Source organism: Rhinolophus hipposideros (genome assembly GCF_964194185.1).
Source record: "Rhinolophus hipposideros genome assembly, chromosome: 24".
NCBI lineage: Eukaryota > Metazoa > Chordata > Mammalia > Chiroptera > Rhinolophidae > Rhinolophus > Rhinolophus hipposideros.
Window position 1 is genome coordinate 18,332,169 of NC_138070.1, and position 21,089 is coordinate 18,353,257.

The following is a 21,089-nucleotide window of genomic DNA, read 5'->3' on the forward strand; positions in this document are numbered from 1 at the left end:
CTAATACATTATATATATATTATATATATATATAATATATTATATATATATTATATATATATGGTGCATTTTCTTTATTCATCAATGGACGCTTAGGTTGTTTCCATCCTTGATTGTTGTAAATAATGCTGCAATAAAAATGGGAATACAGTTATCTCTTAAAGATAGTGATTTTATTTTCTTTAGATATATACCCAGAAGCGGATTGCTTGATATATGGTGGTTCTTATTTTTCATTTCTTGAGGAACCTCTCTACTGTTTTCCATAATGACTGTACCAGTTTATATTCCCACTAAGTGTAAAGGGTTCCCTTTGCTCCACATCCTCACCAGCATTTGCTATCCCTTGTCTTTTTGATAGTAGATATCCTAACAGGTGTGGTAAGGCGATTTCTCATTATGGTTTTGATTTGTATTCCCTGATGATTAGAGATGTTGAGCATCTTTTCACATACCTATAGGCCATCTGTATGTCTTCTTTGGAAAAATGTCTATTCAGGTCCTTTGCTCATTTTTAAATTGGGTATTTGGGTATATTTTTGCTATTGAGTTGTATGACTTCCTTACATATTTTAGATATTAACCCATTATTGGATATGTGGTTTGCAAGTATTTTCTCCCATTCCATAGGTTGCCTTTTCAGTTTGTTGATGGTTTTCATTGCTGTGCAAAAGCTTTTTTAAATTAGGTTGTTTTCTTATTGTTGCATTTTAAGAGGTATTTGTATATTTTGGATAATAGTTCTCTATCAGATGTGTCTTTTGCAAATATTTTCTCCCAGTCTGTGGCTTATCTTCTCATTCTGTCAGTATTGTCTTTTGCAAAGCAGAAGATTATAATTTTAATAAACTCCAGCTTATCAATGATTTCTTTCATGGATCATGCCTTTGGTGTTATATCTAAAAACACCATTGCCATACATAAAACCATCTAGGTTTCCTCCTATATTTTGTTCTAGGAGTTGTTGTTGTTTTTAATTTTTTATTTTTTTATTTTAATTTATTAGTTACAGGTGTACAAGACAAGGTAATACTTAGACGTTCATCATTTATATCCCTCACACTGTGAACCCCCTCCCCCCATCCACTATCCCTCCGACCTCACACTGAGCCATCACATTATATATATAAAATTATAGTTGGCATTCATTAATGTTTAGCTTCTGGTGTACAGTGCTATGATCAGGCATCCACAGTATCCCTGAGGTGATCTCCCAAATAGGACACATGTCCATCGGATACCCAACAAAATCTTTACAACATTATTGAATACGTTCCCCAAATTAATTTTCAAAAACTGAGGCCATCTTGTGGTTACCAACTGTTTCCTAATCCCTTCAACCTTTCCCCTTATCCCCACCTCCCCCCGCCCATCTAACAACTCTCGGTTTTTTCCTTTTTGTCCCCAAAACTGTTTCTGATTAGTTTATTCACTTATTCTTTTCTTTAGAGTTCGCATATAAGTGAGATCATATGGTACTTGTCTGTTCTAGGAGTTTTATAGTTTTGTGTTTTACATTTAGGTCTGCGATCTATTTTGAGTTAAATTTTGTAAAGGATGTAAGATCTGTGTCTAGATTCATTTTTGCATGTAGGTGTCCAGTTGTTCCGGCATCATTTGTGGAAAAGACTGTCTTTGCTTCATAGTATTGCCTTTGGTCATTTGATCAGTTGACTGTATTTATGTGGGTCTATTTCTGGACTGTCTGTTCTGTTCCGTTGATCTATTTGTTTATTCTTTTGCCAATACAACACTGTCTTGATTACTGTAGCTTTCTAGTAAGTGTTAAAGTTGAGTAATGTCAGTCTTCTGACTTTGTTTTTCTTCAATATTGAGTTTACCATTCTCGGTCTTTTGCCTCTCCATATGAACTTTACAATTAGTTTGTGAATATCCACAAAATAACTTGTTGGGATTTTGATTGGGATTGTATTGAACCTGTAGATCAAGTTGGGAAAACTGACATCTTGACAATTTGAGCCTTCCTATCCATGAACATGGAATATCTCTCCATTTGTTTGGTTCTTTTATCTCTTTCATCCAAGTTTTGTATAGATCTTGTACCTATTTTGTCAGATTTATACCTAAGTATTTCATTTTGGGGATTGCTAATATAAATGGTAATGTGTTTTTAATTTCAAATTCAAACTTCAAACTTGTTCATTGATGGTATATAGGAAAGTGATTGACTTTGTATCTTACAACCTTGTTACAGTTGTTTATTAGTTCCAAGAATTTCTTTGTCGATGCTTACAGATTTTCTATATAGATGACCATGTTACCAGCAAACAAAGACAACTTTATTTCTTTCTGTATACTTTTTGTTTCCCTTTCTTGTCTTATTGCATTAGCTAGGACTTCCAGTATGATGGTGAAAAACATTGGTGAGAGGGGACATGTTTACCTTGTCCCTAATTTTAGCAGTAAAGCTTTTAGTTTCTTATCATTAAGTATGATGTTAGGAGTATATTTTTTGTGGATGTTCTTTATCAAGTTAAGGAAGTTCCCCCTCTATTCCTATTTTACTGACTTTTTATCATGAATGGGTGTTATTGGATTTTGTCAAATACTTTTTCTGCATCTATTATTATGATCATGTGATCTTTTTTCTTTAGCCTGGTGAGGTGACTGATTACATTAGTTGATTTTCAAGTGTTGAACCAGCCTTGCATACCTGCAGTAAATTCCCCTTGGTCATGATGTATGACTCTTTTTATACATTGTTGGATTTGATTCGCTAATATTTTGTTGAAGATTTTTACATATGTGTTCATGAGAGATGTTGATCTATAGTTTTCTTTCTTTGAATGCCTTTGTCTAGTTTTGGTGTTAGGGTAATGCTGGCCTCAGAATGAGTCAGAAAGTATTCCCTCTGCTTCTATCCTCTGAAAGAGATTTTAGAGAATTGGTATAATTTTTTTCTTAAACGTTTGGTAGAATTCAACAGTGAACCCACCTTGGCCTGGTGTTCTCTGTTTTAAAAAGTTATTAATTATTGATCCAATTTCTTTAATAAGTATAGGCTTCTTCAGATTGTCTACTTCTTCTTGTGTGAGTTTTGGCAGATTGTGTCTTTCAAGGAATTGGTCTATTTCATTTAGGTTATCAAATTTGTGACCAGAGTTTTTCATAATATTCCTTTATTATTCTTTTAAGGTCCAGGGAAATCTAATGATGTGCCCTCTTTCATTTCTGATATAGTAATTTGTGTCTTTTCTCCTTTTTTCTTAATTATCCTAGCTAGGGGCTTATAAATTGTATTAATATTTTCAAAGAATTAGCTTTTGGTTTTGTTGATTTTTCTCCATTGATTTCCCGTTTACAATGTCATCGATTTCTACTCTAATTTGGATTATTTCTTTTCTTTTGCTTCCTTTGGGTTTAATTTGTTCTTTTTTTACTTGCCTAAGATGAAGCTTAGATTATTGGTTTTAGATCTTTCTTCTTTTCTAATTCTGCATCCAATGCTACATATTTATCTCTAAGCACTGTTTTCACTGCATCCCACAAATTTTGATGCTGTAGTTTTATTTTCGTTTAGTTTAAAATATTTTTAAATTTCACTTGAGATTTCTTCTTTGACCCATGTGTTATTTAGAAGTGTGTTGTTGTAATCTCCAGTGTTTGGGGATTTTCCAGTTATCATTCTGTTATTGATGTCTAGTTCAATTCCATTGTGGTCTGAGAACAAACACTGTATGATTTCTATTATTTTAAATTTGTTGAAGTGTATTTTATGGCCCCAAATGTGGTCTATCTTGATGAATGTTCCATGTGAGCTTGCAAAGAATGGTATTTGCTAATATTGGGTGAAATAGTCTATAGATGTCCATTCTATCTAGTTGATTGATGGTATGATTGAGTTCAACTATGTCCTTACTGATTTTCTGCCTGCTGAATCTGTTCCATTTCTGACAGATGGTGTTAAAGTCTGTAACTAATAGTGGATTTATCGATTTCCCCTTGCAGCTCTATCAGTTTTGATCTCATGTATTTTGATTCTCTGTTGTAAGGCACATTCATGTTAAGGATTATTATGCCTTCGTGAGTATTGATCTCTTCCTTTATCATTATATATTGTCCCTCTTTGTCCTTGGAAACTTTCCTTGCTCTGAAATCTGCTCTGTCTGAAATTAATATAGCTACTCCCACTTTCTTTTGATTAGTGTTAGAATGGTTTATCTGTTTGCTTTTAATATATGTGTCTTTATATTTAAAGTGGTTTCTTGTAGACAAGATATAGTTAGGTCTTGTGTTTTTTTTTTATCCACTCTGACAATCCATTGGTGTTTAAAGTGATTATTGATATAGTTGGATTAATATCTAACATATTTGTTATTGCTGTTTTCTATTTGTTACTCTTGTGCCTTTTTCCTCTTTTTGCCTTCCACACTTTATTTTGCCTTTTGTTGTTTTAATTGATCATTTCATATGATTCCATTTTCTCTCCTTTCATAGCATATCAATTATACGGTTTTTTCCCCACTTTTTGTGTGGTTTCCCTAGAGTTTGCAATATAAATTTACAACTAATCCAAGTCTACTTTCAAATAACACAATACTGCTTCATGAGTAGTGCAAGTACATTATAATAACAACGTGTTCCCAATTCTTCCCTTGCGTTCTTTGTATCCTTGCTGTCATTCATTTTACTCATACATAAGCACATGTAAATATATGTATATAGAGAGGGTGCCAAAAAATGTATACACGTTTTAAAAAAGAAAAACCTATTAAAATTGTAATACTCAACATATACCAATAACAAAAGATGAAAACAAGTCATGTGTATACATTTTTGTGGCACACCCAGTACATATATACATATGTATGCATATATATAAGCATACATGATCAAATACATTGTTGGTATTCTTCTTTTGAACAAACTGTTATCTGTTAGATCAATTAAGAATAAGAAAAATGAAAGTTTTTATTTTACCTTCACTTATTCCTTCTCTGATGTTCTTCCTTTCTTTATATAGATCCAAGTTTCTGACCTATATCATTCCCTTCTCTCTGAAGAACTTCTTTTAACATTTCTTGCAGGGCTGGTCTACGGGCAAAAAATGTCCTCGATTGTTGTTTGTCTGAGAAAATCTTTCTTTTCTCCTTTAATTTTATTTTTTTATTTATTTTTCTCCTTTACTTTTAAAAGATAATTTCACAGGGCACACAATTCTAGGTTGGTGGTTTTATTCTTTCAACACTTAAAATGTTTCACTCCACTCTTTTCTTGCTTGAATGGTTCCTGAGGAAAAGTTGTATGTAATTCTTATTTTTGCTCCTCTAGGTAAGGCATTTATTCCCCTCCTCTAGATTCTTTTAAGATTCTTCTTTATCTTTGATTTTCTGAAGTTTGAATATGATATGCCTACATGTTGGTGTGTGGTGAGGGGGGTGTTGTTTGTTTAGTTGGTTTTTGGGATTTATGCTGCTTGGTGTTCTCCGAGCTTCCTGGATTTGTGGTTTGGTGTCTGACGTTAATTTGGGGAAAATTCTTAGTCGTTATTGCCTTACATATCACTTCTATTCCTTTCTTTCTTCTCTGGTCTTCCCATTACATAGTATGTGATACCTTTTGTAGTCATCCCACAGTTCTTAAATATTGCATTCTTCTTTTTCAGTCTTTTTTTCTTCTTGCTTTTCAATTTTGGAAGTATCTATTGTCATATTTTCAAGCTCAAAGATTCTTTCTTCAGCTGTGACCAGTCTACTAATAAGCCGTTCAAAGGCATTTTTCATTCTGTTACAATTTTTTTGATTCCTAGTATTTTTTAAAATATACATGCAAAATATTTTTAACCTGAAAATTTTAAATAATAATATTGAATCATATGCCTCATATGCCCATGCGCCCAACACCAAGCTTAAGGCATAGAACCTATCAGTGCCTTTCTTTCTCTTTTTTAAATAAATTTTATTGGGGAATATTGGGAAACACTGTGTTTCTCCAGGGCTCCAAGTAGTTGTCCTTCAATCTAGTTGTGGAGGGTACAGCTCACTGGCCCATGTGGAAATTGAACCAGCAACCCACTTGTTAAGAGTTTGCACTCTAACCAACTGAGCCATCAGGCCACCCCCATCAGTACCTTTCAAGTTTCCATGTGCCCCTCCCCTGTCACTTCTTCTTTGAAAGATATCTTTAAGGGAATATGAAATCTTGGCCAGGAAACTGAAGAACATGTGACTGCAGGTAGTGTTTTCATTATTTTTCGCTGCTCTGGGAAGATTCAGGGAGGGGATGATCTGGGAGATAAATGGCTGAAATTCTTTTGGATTTGTGTTAGCTTCTGATACCAGAAAGAAGGGCCTTTTCTAGGTTTGGAGTATTTCTTAAGAGGCTTGGGAAGAATGATTGCCCTGAGATACCTGACCTTATGAAGAGGACTTTCAACTGAATTCTAGTGTTTATTTTTTTTAAGATTTTTTTTTGGGAGGGATGGGAACAGGACTTTATTGGGGAACAGTGTGTACTTCTAGGATTTTTTTAAAGTCAAGTTGTTCTTTCAATCGTAGTTGTGGAGGGTGCGGTTCAGCTTCAAGTTGTTGTCCTTTCAGTCTTAGTTGTGGAGGGCGCAGTTCAGCTCCAGTTGTGGTTGTTAGTTGCAGGGCCACAGCCCACCATCCCTTGCGGGAGTCGAGGAGATGAACCGGCAACCTTGTGGTTGAGAGCCCACTGGCCCATGTGGGAATCGAACTGGCAGGCTTCAGCATTAGGAGCACAGAGCTCCAACCGCCTGAGCCACTGGGCTGGTCCTTCTAGTATTTCTTTCTTATTCTGACTTCAGATTTCCATCTCTCTGCTTACATTATCTATCTGTTCTAGTGTGTTGTCTATTTTTTCTATTAAAGCCCTTAGCATGTTAATCATAGTTTGGGTGTTTTTTTTTAATTTCTTTTCTGATAATTCAAACATTCATGCTATATCTAATTCTGGTTCTTATATTTGTTCAGTCTGTTTCAACTGGATTTTTTGCCTCTTAGTATGCTTTGTAATTTTTTGTTGAAAAACGTGATGTACTGGGAGAGAGGAACAGCAGTAAAGAGGCCTATTGTAACGTAGTGGTAAGGTGTTGGGGTCAGAGGCAGCAGTCTATCGTCCTATGATTAAGTCTCAGTCTTTCGGTAGCCTGTGCCCCTGGACTGTGAACTTTGCCAGTGCTTCTTAGTTTTGTTTTGTTTTGTTTGGGACACAATGGCTAGAAGGGGCTGGAGTTGGGATATTCCCCTTCCCCCATGTGGAAAGCTACAGCAGATTAGAGTTGGGTATTTCCCTATCCGCAGGTCAATTAGGCTCTGATAAGACCCGAGCAGGATAGGATATGATAAAATATCAAGTTGGTGCAAAAGTAATTGCGGTTTTTGCAATTATTTTTAACCTGTCAAATCACAATTACCTTTGCACCAACCTAATAATTTCTCCTGAGGGCAGGCCTTGTTAAGAAGAAGAGAAAGCTCTGGCATATCTCAAGATGGCTTCTTTCCCTTTCCCCCTACAGAAAGTGCAAGGGGATTTTTCTCTGAAATTCACTGTAAGGACCTAATAGAGCTCCTAGATGTAAAACTCACAAAAGTGTGGGGGCTCATCCAACCCTGCCCACAACTGGGTCCTCCTGGAATTTTTAACTTTCAGAGTTGTCCACACTGAGCCCCAGCAATTCGTCAGTTCAGTTTAGGATTTCTTACGTGGCACTGATTCCCAGGGAGATTTCTGCTCCAGTAAATGCTGCCTGTCTGTCTCTGCCATTTGGGGGTCTGTGGCTCGCCCTGTAACCTCACTTCTTTGATGGATCTAAGAGCTGTTGATTTTTCAGTTTGTTCAGCTTTTCACTTGTTGTTAGAACACCATGGAGACTTCTCAGCTCTTTATTTGCTGGACCAGAAATTTTGTTTTGTTTTGTTTTGTTTTTAAATCAAATTGGAGGGAAAAGGTTTTGGTTAACATTTCTTCAGAAATTTCTTTTTCTGTTTCTGAGCTCTCTTCTCTCCTTCTGGGATTTCAGTTACACTCAGTACTCTCCCATGAGTCCTTGAGGCTCTGTCAATTTTTTTTTGAAAAATCTTTTCTCTGCGCTTCAGTTTGAATTAGTGCATTGACCTGTCTTCATGTTAATTGATTTCTTCTGTTACGGCCAATCTTCTGTTAATCCCAGCTAATGATTTTTTTTATTTTAAATGTTATCGTTTTCATTTCCGGAAGTTCCATATTCTTAACAATTTTCCCATCTCCTCAAATTGCCCATCTCGTTACCCGTTGTATGAATTCCACTAGATTCTTTAACATATTTATCACAGATGTTTTAAAATCCATGTCTGCTAATTTCAACATCTGGGTTGACTGTGGATCTGTTTCTACTGACTGGTTTTTCTCTTGAGTATGGGTCACATTTTCCTGTTCATTCATATGTCTAAAAATTTTTTATTGCATACTGGACAATGTAGATAAGATAGTGAAGAGAATCTGTTATATAGTGAAGGATTCTGTTATCTTCCTCTGAAGAGTATTGATTTTTGGTCTAGGATGTTGAACTCAGCTTTGTGACTTTAGGATGGACAGTTCATGGACCATCCAAGGATTAATGGGGAATAGTTATTCAGATTCACTCCCCTACCGTGGCTCTCTACTTTTCAGTAGTTCCCCTCAATTTCCTCCTTCTTTGGAAGTCTTGACTCCATCCTCTGACTCCTCAGGCCCCCCAAAAACTAAAGCTTTCTCTTTGAGCTGTTTGCTGGACTGAGGGGTCTAGGGTGCACCCTCAGAGGAAAAGCTATAAGTATATGGATTTTACCCAGTGTGCTTACCTTCTTTCAAAGGTCCAACATCCTCCAGTTTCTGGCTGCTTTTTATCACTTTCCATTGCCTTCAAACAGTTGTTTTTTGCATTTTATCTAGTGTTAGTCTATTACAAGCTACTCTCTGTCTCTTCTTCTCTCAGTCTCTCAGCTTCTCTCACTATTTCTCTGTCTCTCCCTCCTGCTCTCCCTCCCTCCATCTCTCCTTCCCTGTCTCATTGCTTCTACCTATCTCTCCTTACAGGGAGAACCTGGCCCCAAAGGAGACCGTGGTGAGAAGAGCCACTGGGTAAGCTCCAGCCCAGCACCGACCTCCCGCTGTTCCCTCCTGCCCTGGGCACTCAGGAGATTATTTTGGAGTGGGGGCACCCCAGCCAAATCCCCATTGCAACCTGGTCTCCCAGGGAGGAACCTTGATAGTTCTCAGCCATAGCCCCTTCCCCAGTCCTGTCCCTCTAAACTGGGCAGGACCAGCCTTATCAGTAGACTCCACGCTCTCTGTCTCTGTCTTTGTCCCTGTCTCCGCCTTCCCTCTGTGGCCCTTCCAGGCCAGGGCGACCCTGCCTGTTTCTCCTGGGCAGTTTGGGCTGACCCAGTCCAGACTGCATCTCCTGCATCCAGCCAGAGCTTTGGCTTCTGCTCCCCTGTCTACGGAAGAAAGAGAAACATGAAAACAATATCCACACAGAAGAATGGGACACAGGCCCTTAGGAAAGCCATGAAGTACAGGAAGGGAGGCATAGAAATGCTGAGGTGCACAGGAGTCCGTAGTAAAGGGACGGGACCTAGACACCACCATACCCACAGGAAATCCATGAAGCATGGGAAGAGAGGCCTAGAACCTGTCATACACGTAGTATACATGGTAAATGACATTAGGGGACCTAGACTCCACTATACCCAAAAGACCTATAATTAACATGAGGTCCTAGACACCATCACATCAATGAGAAGTGGAAGGAGAGACCTAGAAGTTGTTATAGGCACAGGAGAACTATGGAAGATAAGATAAGGGGATCTAGAAACCACCATACACAAAAGAAGCCCATGAAGAATGGGAAGGGGGGGCCTAGAAACTCACATACACAGGACACATAGAGTCAATGAGAAAGAGGACCTAGAAATCACATGTGGGGTCCTAGAAACCTTCACAAATATTGAAGATAGTGGCAGTGAGTGAATTTCAGGGCCTAGAAAGCTATCCACCCAAAGACACATTGGAGGAGGACCAAAAGCCCCATGATGCAGGGACGTAGAAACCATCACTGACATAGGAGACATTTGGAAAATGGACAGGATGGGGGCAAACACCCCTACAGGAGAAGCTCTTTTGGAGGCTGTTATTGTGCCTTCCTCCTCCTCCCCCCTCCCCTCTCCGTGGTGCAGTCTGGCTGGGACATCCTACTTCCTGGCAGACACTGGTTAATGAGGATGTGGGAAGCACCCAGCGCCTGCCTTGCCCTCTCTGCTCCTGATTGTGGGGTCAGTGATGGATACAGCCGTGGGAGCCCCCCCACCCTGCACGAGCCCTCCCCCATGTCTTTCCGTGACTTCTGGGGCCCTGCTACCCTTCTGGCAAGCCTCTCCCAGCTTCTCGTTGCCACTCTACTCCCTATCCCACCCCCACCCCCAGTGGCTCCAGAGACTCTTAAATATTCTGCTAGTGTGGGCATGAGCTAGGCTGGGGGACAGGTAGACCCCTATGAGCCCAGCTCTCTGCCTTGTCTCCACCCCTTCACTGGTCTCTCCCAGCACATTTTCCACCCAGATCAGAAAAGGTGGGAGAATGAGGTGAAGTCTGAATTAGGCTGGGCAGTCCCATCCCTCCAAGGGGATCCCGGCAGGAGAACAGATGCCTGAACTGTCCCAGACCAGGCCTCGAACTCAAGACTGCCTGTAGGAGGGGCCCCCAGGAGGTAGCAGGGCCCCTGCCCATCCACTTGCCTCCCCTTACCCACCTGCACTTCGGCCCCTGCTTGCTGCCTGCCTGGGAGGGGGCCTGCTGGGCTGGGAGGGTTGCATGAGGCTTTGAGGGCTGGGGGAGCAGTTCTGTCTGGGGCAGGTGGGAATGAGGTCCAGTGTGGGGAAGCGCCCTGCGGGCTCCTGTGCGCACTCTACCTACCAACTGCACTTAGCCAAGCTTTCCGATGCACTGGCCTGGCTGCGGCTCAGCAGTGACACCCAGTGGTCGTGGGCATGCACTGTACGCATTGCCCAGGAGTGATTGGGCTGAAGAACTCTATCTACGTAGACCTTATTCAGACAGGAAAAACTGTGGCCCAACTCCACAGCAAATTGTTGGTAGAGGAGGAACTGAAGCCCAGGCTTTTCAGCTCCCAGGACCAGGGCAGCCAGTTAACATTCCCCTAAGCACCTCCTTGGTGGGTGCCAGGCCCCAGGCTAGGCACTGTGGACGTAGACGAGATTTAGAAACAGTCCCCACCCTTAGGGTGGTCACAGTGGGCTGGGGCGGGAGGAGAGCAGACTAGTAACTCTAGTTACTAGAGTCAGGACGGGAAAGCTCAGCTGTGATGAAGGAGGATTTACCATCCTCCTAGGGGAGGAGACCCTTGCTGAGGCCTGAAACATGCATTAACCAGGCAAAGAGTGTTCAAGCAGAGGAACGACACATCATGTGCAAATACCTGGAGTGGCAGTGTGATAAGCAAGGGGTGAGACAGGGATCAAAGAGGATTTCAGGACTTAGGAGGCCTGAAATTTTGAGGAATTTGAACTTTGTTCTATGGGCAGTGGGAGTCATTGAAATAGTAATGAGCAGGGAAGTGATGCGGTCAGATTTTTGTTTGCAGATGATCCTTCTATTGCCATGTGGAGAATGGATGGGAGAAGTGGAAAGAGACTAGTCAGGGGGCTGTCAGGGTCATTCTGGCAAGAGACTGTGGGGCTAGAAGTGGGAGGGGGAAAGTGAGGATGGACAGGTGTCTGGAGCTAAGAGACCCGCGAGTGCTAGTTTGGCTATGAGGGAACGCGAGAAGTTAAAGGAGACACAATCGTAAAGGAAAGCCAGGAGAAGCAGGCCCGCTGAGCTCCATCCATGGAAAATGGGAGATGTCTGTAAGATGGCCAAGTGGGGTGGTCCAACAGACCCTGGACACTCAGTTCAGGCTGGGAGGGGACTGGGGCATCATCAGTGCAAACAGCAGACCACGCATCTGGGAAGGATCCAATTAGCAGAATCTTTTTTACATTTTTTCCTCAAGATTTTTATTTTGAAAATTTTCAAATACACAGAAAAGTTGGTGTAATGAATATCCTTCTACCCTTCCTCTGCACGGACCAATTAGTACTTTGCCACATTTGTTCTCTTTATATATTTACAGACCTTTTTTTTCCTAATCCATTTGAAAATAAGTTGCAAACCTGCTCGTATGGGCATGAGCTAGGCTGGGAGACAGGTAGACCCCTATGAGCCCAGCTCTCTGCCTTGCCTCCACCCCTTCACTGGTCTCTCCCAGCACGTTTTCCACCCAGATCAGGAAAGGTGGGAGAATGAGGTGAAGTCTGAATTAGGCTGGGCAGTCCCATCCTCCATGGGTTTCCTAACACATCAGTGTGTATCTAGAAAGACCATAGACACTTTGCCAAAGAGCCACAGTACCACTGTCACACCTAAGAAAGATGACATTAATTCAGTGAAATGATGCCATTTAATACATAACATATACATTTTACCAGTCATCCCCAAAATGCCTTTTATAGCTGTTTTTCTCCCCTTCCTCTCCCCCTCCCCCTACTCCAGTTCAAGCCATTGATTCTCAGTCTAGTTGTGTAGGACACAGCTCCCTGACCTATGCTGGTGTTATGAGCCTTGCGCTGCCCTGCCCCCCAAAAGCCGCTCACAGCGGCTTTTGCCAGTTGCCAGCCACTCACGCTGGCCACGGGCCACCGGCCACACCTGGCAGCACACGGTAGCCCATGACAGCACTCAGCAGCCCACAGCCAACCTCCGGCTGCTCACAGCAGCCCAGCTCCAGGGAGAGCTGTTGTTCACAATCTTAAGTTTTGGAGGGCGCAGCTCACTGGCCCATGTGGGAATTGAACCGGGAACCTCCGCGATAGCATGGTGCAACCATCTGAGCCACCGGGCCGGCCCCTTTTTTTAAACTTGTCATCAAGATTCATGCATTACATTTGGTTGTCACATCTCTAGTCTCTTTTAATGTAGAACAGGCCCCCTGCCCTTTTCTTTCTCTTGACTGTCTTTTTGTGAATGTCTCACCATCTAGATTTGTCTGTTTCCTGGTGTTGAGATGCAGGTGAAACACTCTTGGTGAGAGCACTTACGGGGGATGTGGTACCCCCTTACTGCATCTCATCAGGAGGTTCCTGATGTCAGCTCGTCCCACTGTCTATACCAGCAGTGGCTTAACATAATTTTTGAAGGTCATCCATTTTTAGATCCTCCTCTTGTGATACTTGAAGAGGGATTACTTTGCTGTACAGCCTGTGGTGACCCTGTGACCCCTAGGCTGCAATGGGGTAGCCCCACCCATGTGACGTGGATAGGACACCTGGATCATAACACAGTCACAGAAGGGCCACAGTGGGCTTACAGACATGTTGGGAGGCCTCTTGGTTGTTAGATACTTTGGGGGATAAACAGCTCCTTTAAAGGGCTGAATTGTAATTGTAGCAACATGCATAGAATACATCATTCCTTCACTTACTCCATACTGAGTAAAGGACGCTGAGAGAGACTCCCAGTTGTGTCAGGGCTGGAATCGTTCTATTTGCTGTCCTGGTGCTCTGTTGGAATTAAGACATCTACATCCCAGAAATAGCTTAAGGCTGGACTAGAAAAGAAAAAGGAATAAGGGAGTGGAGTTTGGGCAAGACCCCGGACCCTATGCTGGGGAAGGAAAGGACCGACAGATTGGGAACAAGTGCAGGTGAGTGCCAGCTGGTGGTCTCTGGCATGAGCCCCCGCCAGCAGCTGGCACTGTTTGGGAGTGGGGAGCCGCAGAGCAGGGAGGCCTGGGGTAGGTGGCTTTGTGGGCCTGCGGCTACATCCCTGGGCCTGGGCAATAGAGATGCTGCTTAGAGGGTGGGGCTGAGGGCTGGGCTCCAGGACATGCAGAATATAGACCTGAAATAGTCAGAGCCTGGGAGGGATAAGCCCAAACTGAGAAGGGCTAGAGAGGGGGTACCAGGGCCTGAGCCTCAGCTTTGCCAGCATTTTAAACACTGCTTCCCCTCAGCGATGCCACTCAGACATATCCTAGTTTTACTTATATATATTCATTTTGACATGAATGAAAAGGGTACAGCAATCGGCTTGATCCCACTGGTAGAGTTAATTGGGGTGAGACTAATGTAGTATTTAAGGCAAAAAGTGTGTCAGTTTGAAGAATATTAAGTAAACAAGAGTACAAGTGGCCCAGGGATGTGGCAGAATCACACAGGTGATGTGAAAACAACTGGTGTCTGGCAACAGAGGTGGAGGGGGGACAGTCCTCTGTGGCATCCTCCAGGCCACTTTCTGTGGCAGGTTCCATGGCAGGCTCTGGGACAGCAGCACTGCCCCTGCGGAATGGCATCCCCCCAGTGCGGCAGGATTTGCAGCCGGCTGGGATCCATCAGGGCTTACTAAGGGGGCTGCTTCCGCCTGCCTTGTCCCCCTCCCGTCCTCTCCTGGTCTTGTCCCAGCTGTCCGTGGGCCCTGAGCTGTGGCAGGTGGTGCGGGCTGCAGGTGCATGTCCAGGGTGGGGCATGGGCCACCGACAGGCTTCGCAGGGCCCCCTCCCCTGCCCCCTTCACGGCTGCATCTGTCTCTTTCCTCCGCAGGGGGAGGGGTTGCACCAACTACGCGAGGCTTTGAAGATTTTAGCTGAGAGGGTTTTAATCTTGGAAACAATGATTGGGCTCTATGGTGAGTAGAGACAGACAGACGGACAGACAGCCCATGCCCTGCCCACCAACCTTCCCCAGGCCCTCCAGGGTGGAGCTGCCTGGGCCCAGTCATGAGGCCGGAGAAGGTGCCTGGCCCAGGCAGGTAGGGACCTGAGAGGCCAAGACCACCCATGCCTCAATGTCTGGTTCCTTTTCCACAGGTAAAGGGGAGCCCAGAAACCTGGGCCCCACCTCTGTGGTCGGGCCTGCTCCTCCAGGCATTGTGGGCAATGTGGTTTCCAGGCCCGCAAGGGAACCAGAGGTGACAGATTTTGAGTTTGGAAGAAATTGTGGGCAATGAATCCAAACTCCAGGCCAGCAGGGAGTTATGGGTAACAGAGCCAGACTACAACAGTACAGGGGATTGTGCATAATTAAAATCAGAGCCCAGGCCCACCGGAGGATTATGGGTAATGGATCTAGACTTCAGTCAGGCTTCAGCTCTAGATAAGAGCCAGTCTCCAGGCCCACGGGACAATAGGTCACGGAACTAGACTCCAGAAGTGCAGGGGACTATGGGCAATATATTACGCACCAGTTCTGATCCCCCACCCACCCATAAGCCCCCAGCGGCTCCTACAGGGTGGGCCTTCCTGTCCCAAGGTATCTCCCTGACAGTTTCAGTTCTCCCTCTGGTACTCCTGCCCTGCCCTACGGGTCCCTTTAGGGACCTGAGAGAGTCAGGCCCTCACCCCAGGCACTCACCCACCAGTTCTCCACCCATCTGGTCACTTGAGGAGCCAGGCAAGCCCTGTCCCCTTTTAAAAGGGGAGACCGAGGTCTCCACAGAGACTCACACCCAGGCTTCTGCCCTGAAACCTGCTGGTGCCTAGCCCGTACACCTCACCCTTGGCTCCCCGGCCCAGCCCTCGGAGGCCGGACTCGCACCGTCTGCTCTTCTCAATCTCCCATCAGGCTCCTAGCTTACAGAGTTTCCTGCAGCAGCAGGCTCAGCTGGAGCTCCTGGCCAGACGGGTCACCCTGCTGGAAGCCATCATCTGGCCAGGTAACGGCAGGGTGGGCAGGAAGGGGTAGCCCCTTCCAGGAAGGGCCTGGGAAGGGCCTGGGGTCACAGAAGGCGACTCTTAATGCTGGACCCAGGCCAGCAGACACACATTCTTTAGTCCTTTCATCCAGCTAGCAAATGGTGCCTGGCACAGAGAAGGCTCCGGTAACTATTAGGTTGGTGCAAAAGTAATTGCGGTTTAAAGGGTTAAAAATAATTGCAAAAACCAGTTACTTTTGCATCAACCTAACAGTTCTTGAGTGAATGAGCATGTGCTCTGTGTTGGCACCTTGCTGGCACAGATTCCAACATATAAGACAGACATAGTCCTGCTGTCATGGGATTTAGGGTGTGGGGGTGCAGGAGGGAGCCCCGCAACTGCCTGTTAAATCCAAGGTAAAGAATACCATGGTGGAGTGAGGACAGGCATCCATGAAAACGGAAGTGTCCCTGACCCAGGTTGGGGGGTGTGGGAGGGCATCTCACGGAGGGCTTCCTGGAGGAGGTGTCGGCTAAGTGGAGCCCTAAAGGGCAAGGATCAGGATTGAGTGAACAGATAGAGGAACAGCCTGGGCAAAAGCCAGGAAGCCAGATAGAGCCTAGAGGGATTGTTCTGTGAAATTGCTGAGGAGTGAATGCTGAGGCTAGAGGATCTGGCAGGGCCCAATTTGAGAAGGTCCTCAAAGGCAGGTCGGGGAGGCATGGAAGGAGGTTAGATAGTGAGGGGGCAGTGCCTTTCCCTGTTCCTAGCTCGTCAAGATGGGGCTAAGAGGTCTCTCCCCATTATAGGAGCTTGTGGCTGGCCCTGGAGAGAAGCAGGGATTGGCTGCCCTCGGGGCTGAGCCCCATTCCTCACCTACCTGCTAAGAGGCCCCAACAGCCACCCTTCTCCCACCTCCAGCCTCCCCGCCCCATCTCACAATCCAATCATAGTGCACAAGTGCACACAGGTCTTGGACGTCATTTCCAACCTCACATCTGGGGGAACTGAGGGCCCCCAACAGGAAGGACCAGTCAGAAGCAAGCCTCCTTCATTCAGCAAAACTACAGGGTGCACCTACTGAATGCCAAGTCGGGTAGGCACTGAGGCAGATCCCACGGGTACCTGCCTTGGGGAGCTGCCTGTCGAGTGGCAAGGAATCCCCAGTATCTGTGGAGATGAGGGTCATGAGGTACAGGAGCATCAAAGGATGTGAGTGAGGAGCAGTCACTTCTCATTCGGGGGGTTGGGCAGGGGGTGGGGGTGGAGAAGGCTTCCAGGAAGACAGGACACTTGTGTTAGGTGATGGAAGATCCCTACGAGTGCGCCAGGAGGAGAAGGTAGGAAGGCCAACCCTCACAGGGAGTGCTACGTGGGCAATGGCCTGGAGGTCAGAAGGTGTGTATGAGGTCTGCTTCCCAAACTCCTCTTGCCATACCACATGGCTTCTCTAACGTCTAGAAACATCACTGACCTCTTTTCCTCTCACAGAGGAGGGACCAAGGATCTAATCCCAGGCTCTCAGCACCTTCTCAGGTGTCCCCCATCTCCTCTCTCAGGAAGATTGGGGCAGAAGCCAGGAAGGGACACATCGTGGTCTTGGATCTATACCTTGCCCTCCCTCAGACAGCTGTCTCCAGCAGCCCAGGGAGGACATACTAGTCACCTGGAGAGGCCCAAGCCCACTTGATGGCCATGAGCCTGGGAGAGGGGCCCCACGAGCCAGCTCTGGTTGTGGGCCTAGAAGGGGTGGTGTGGGAGGATGGTGGCAGAGAAAGAGATGGAACCTTCCCGACTGGCCATCATACACAGCAGGTACTAATGACCCCAGTGAGGCTCACAGTTAGATTATAAACAATAATGATCATAATAGTAACAGTTGTCACATATCCAGGCCATCCGGGCTGCAGGATTTACAATATCACCTGCAGTCCTTACAATAAACTGGCTAGGTGGATGATACCATGCCCATTTCACAGAGGAAGTAACAGATTCAGAGGGCTCATGTGACTCCCTCAGGGTCACAGGGACAGCAGTGGTAAGGCCAGGGGTCTACCCTAAGTCTGTCCTCTAAAGCACTGGCTCCTCTGGCTCCATCAGCAAAGGTTTGTAGACACCTCTTCTCCACTTGGCACTGGGTGAAACCCAGGGGAAACCAAGTCCCTGAATTTGGTCATGTCAGAACAGCACCTCATGACCAACCCACAGTGACCAGACCTGCAGGAGACCTGGGTCGAAAGCATACCAACCTAGTGACCATAATAATCCGGCATGTACTGTGAAAACCACTTTCCACTCCTTCTCATGTTTAAACTCTTACCATATGTGACAACAGGAGTGTTACACCCATATTCCAGACGAGACTCAAAGGTCTGTGACTTGCCCAAGGCCACATGGTACATGGTGGGGCCAGGACTTGGCCCTAGCTCATGTGGAACTTGAGTTCTGTGCCACCCTCCTCCTATGCTCCCTGATTTAGGGCAAGAAATGTCCCATGACTGTGACCAGACATGCTTACTTGCCCCAGGGGCCCCAAATCTCAGCCCAGAGGTGTATGGGAGGCTGGGGCCCATAGGGTCAGAGCACTGGACAGTTATGAGGGTATAGGCACTCTCCTGGCAGTGCCCTCAGTGAGAGGCTGGTGCTCACCGAAGGCCAGCCTTTGAACAGGGCTTTGGAGGCTTAGCCAAGCCCTCCATCCTGGGGCTCTCTTGCCTGAGTGTTGCTTACCCCCTGGAGAAAACAGCCCATCCTTCTAATCTGCCTGACCAGCTTACTTAACTTGGAGAGGGAATGAGGTGATAGTCACAGAAGGCTTCCTGGAGGAGGTAGGTCCTGCTCTGGGTTTTGAAGAACAAGTAGGAGTTTTTCAGGTGGCAAGAATGCCAGTTACTCACTTTCACTCTTGGGGGCCAGCTCATTTCCAGGCTGGGGCATATCACCATAGCCAAATTGGAACTGACTTCAATAATTATAGGAGTTGGCTGGGACCTCAGAGTGTATCTGGAATTGTCCCCCTGATTTTAGAGATGCAACAACTGAGGCCCTGACAGATGTCCGATTTGCCCAAAGCCACAGTCAGTGGTAGAACCTGGCCTTCCTAAACCCTTCCCCACCACAGGTTGCCTAATCCGAGACAGGAAGAGTCTGTTCCCTGGTCTTAGTTTACCTAGCTGCAAAATGGGGATGATTCAGGACACACCTCCATCCAAAAATGTAGAGAACAAAAGAACTATACTCTTATAGAGCATTAAGTACACTAAGCATTTCAGAAACATGGTGGGTTCATTTATCCCCACTTGACAGAAAATCAAATATTAATAGACACCCTGAGTGCTCTCATTGGTTTGGGGGCTAATAACCATTGTTGGGGTGGGGGAACACTAACCAGCTTGCAGACCCCCTTCTTTCCCACAGCTCTGCCTTCCTGGTGCCAGGGCAGAGTGCCCAGTCCCCCCATCCCCCGAGAGGGCCAAGAGGAGGTGGGTGCTTCACATAGACCTCACTAACACAGGTTCTCTCCTTCCCTCCGGCAGAACCAGAGGGGTCAGGGGCAGGCCCTGCCGGCACGGGCACCCCCAGCCTCCTGCGGGGCAAGAGGGGAGGACACGCAACCAACTACCGGATCGTGGCCCCCAGGAGCCGCAACGAGAGAGGCTGAGGGCGGTGGCGGCCCCTCGGGGTGGGCAAGGCCAGGCTTCGCCTCCCAGCCTGGACTCAGCCAGCTGCCTCCAGGGACTGCCCATCCATATTTATTAATGTCCTCAGGGTCCCTTCTGCTACCTAGACCTTAAGGGTAGGCAGGTCTAGGTCCTGGCACCCAGTGCATGTCCGCCTCCTGTGAAGCTGAGCAGGGGCTAAGGCCTGAGACGGAAAGGTGGCCCTGGCAGGAGGTGAGGCCTTTCTTGGGGCCGTAGGCCTGTTTCCCTTTATGACATGGAGTGAGGCCTGCAGGGAGGTGTTGGCAGGTTCAAGGTTTCTGTCTTCCCATCAGCTGCCCAGGCATCCAGGCCCATAGGCACTGAGGGAGCTGCTCAGCCCTCAGCACTTGCGGGGATGACGAGGGAGGACAGTCTCACCGCCCTTCCTCCCCACCAAACCTCAGAGCCCACCCATGCCCCTCATCTCCTTGTTTTCTGGTGCTGGGTTCCCAACCCTGTGTGATCTAGCTGCCTGATCTTACAGGATGTTGGGAGCCCCCAGCCCCTCCCATGTCCCAGGTGGGGAGGGTATGGAGAAGGATGGGCCGCCTGTTCCTACAAAGCTTGACAGACACCAGGAGGTAGGTGTCTACTGGCCAATAAAGGCCCCCAGCCTGATTGATTCCCCACCCGGCCTGGTCTCAGTGTGTGCTCAGACGGGGGGCTGTGGGGCAGGGCCAGAGCCTCTTACCTCTTCTCAGTGGCTTTCACTGCCCACTTGCAAAGCAAGTCTGAGCTGGCCTGTGCAGGGCTGAGGGGGCCAGAGCTGCCCTGGCCATCACCTAGGCAGCTGGAACATAGGGCTAAGTGGGCAAAGCAGCCTCGGGTCACCCCCACCCCCAGGCCAGGTGTCTAGCAATGGCTATAGCTTCTGAGAAACCAGGGAAGCCAGGAGCTGCGAGACCTCAGGGCAGCTTCTAGATCGGGTGACACACAGCTTCCCGAGCCTGTTTCCTCACGTGAGGAAATGAGACAGAAGGTGTGGACCTCAGGTTTCCCAGTCTATTTCTGGCCCCCAGCTGGTGACCAACAGCAGGCCCAGTCTCCAGATGACCAGTGTAGGCTGCTCCGGGATATGTGGCCCCCACACCACCCCTCAAAGTCCAGTTTCTCAGGTGCCTCTGCCTTACACCTATGCCCAGCCCATCCACAACCCACACCCATGCCCCACCCTTAGCCCTCTTGGCTGTGTAAACCTCCACTCCCTGGGAAGGAGCAAGGACTGGGGCGAGGAGGAAGGAGCTGCTGCTTCAAAGCTGAGGAAGTTCCCCCACAGCACCCCCACCCGTTGCTTCCTGCCCACAGGGCCCAGCAGTACACAGCCACTAGCTACCAAGCCTGCTCGGAGCCAGACCTAGGAAACCTACTGAGTTGGCCCAACCAGCAGGGACACTAAGGGCTGTGGACAGTCTTCCTGAGGAATCGGGGAAGGCTTCCTGGAGGATGGTCTGGCCTCTGTGTAGGCTGAGATCTGAGAAGGAGTAGAAATTAGCTGGGAAACAAGCAAAGAATGCTCCTTGGCAGTGGCTTCAGCCCAGCAAAGGCCCAAAGGGGAGGACACAGCTTCCTAGAGGAAGAGGCTGCAGGGAGCAGGGACATCAGGAAGCTGTTCTCCTGCAACTGGCTGTTTGTTCACTGTTCATTCATTCACCTCCCTGATATCAACAAAGAGTCAGACACAACTTCCTCCCGAGGAA

The 21,089-nt window shown here is 46.4% G+C and overlaps 1 protein-coding gene across 6 annotated transcripts in view; it reads left to right on the forward strand.

Moving 5' to 3' along the window:
• EMID1 (EMI domain containing 1) overlaps positions 1 to 20,021 on the forward strand; it is a 44,628-nt gene extending 24,607 nt beyond the window's left edge. For 2 of the 6 annotated variants that reach the window (XM_081036619.1, XM_081036621.1), the window contains 3 exons: positions 9,040 to 9,084; positions 14,601 to 14,685; positions 19,228 to 20,020. In XM_081036619.1, the coding sequence (XP_080892745.1) occupies positions 9,040 to 9,084; positions 14,601 to 14,685; positions 19,228 to 19,352 (255 nt within the window). In that variant the 3' untranslated portion in view covers positions 19,353 to 20,020. Of the gene's footprint in view, positions 1 to 9,039; positions 9,085 to 14,600; positions 14,686 to 15,620; positions 15,712 to 19,227 lie in introns of all 6 variants that reach the window. The other 4 variants (XM_081036617.1, XM_081036620.1, XR_013992452.1 and 1 more) reach the window with 3 other exon arrangements.
• Positions 20,022 to 21,089: the final 1,068 nt, after the last annotated feature.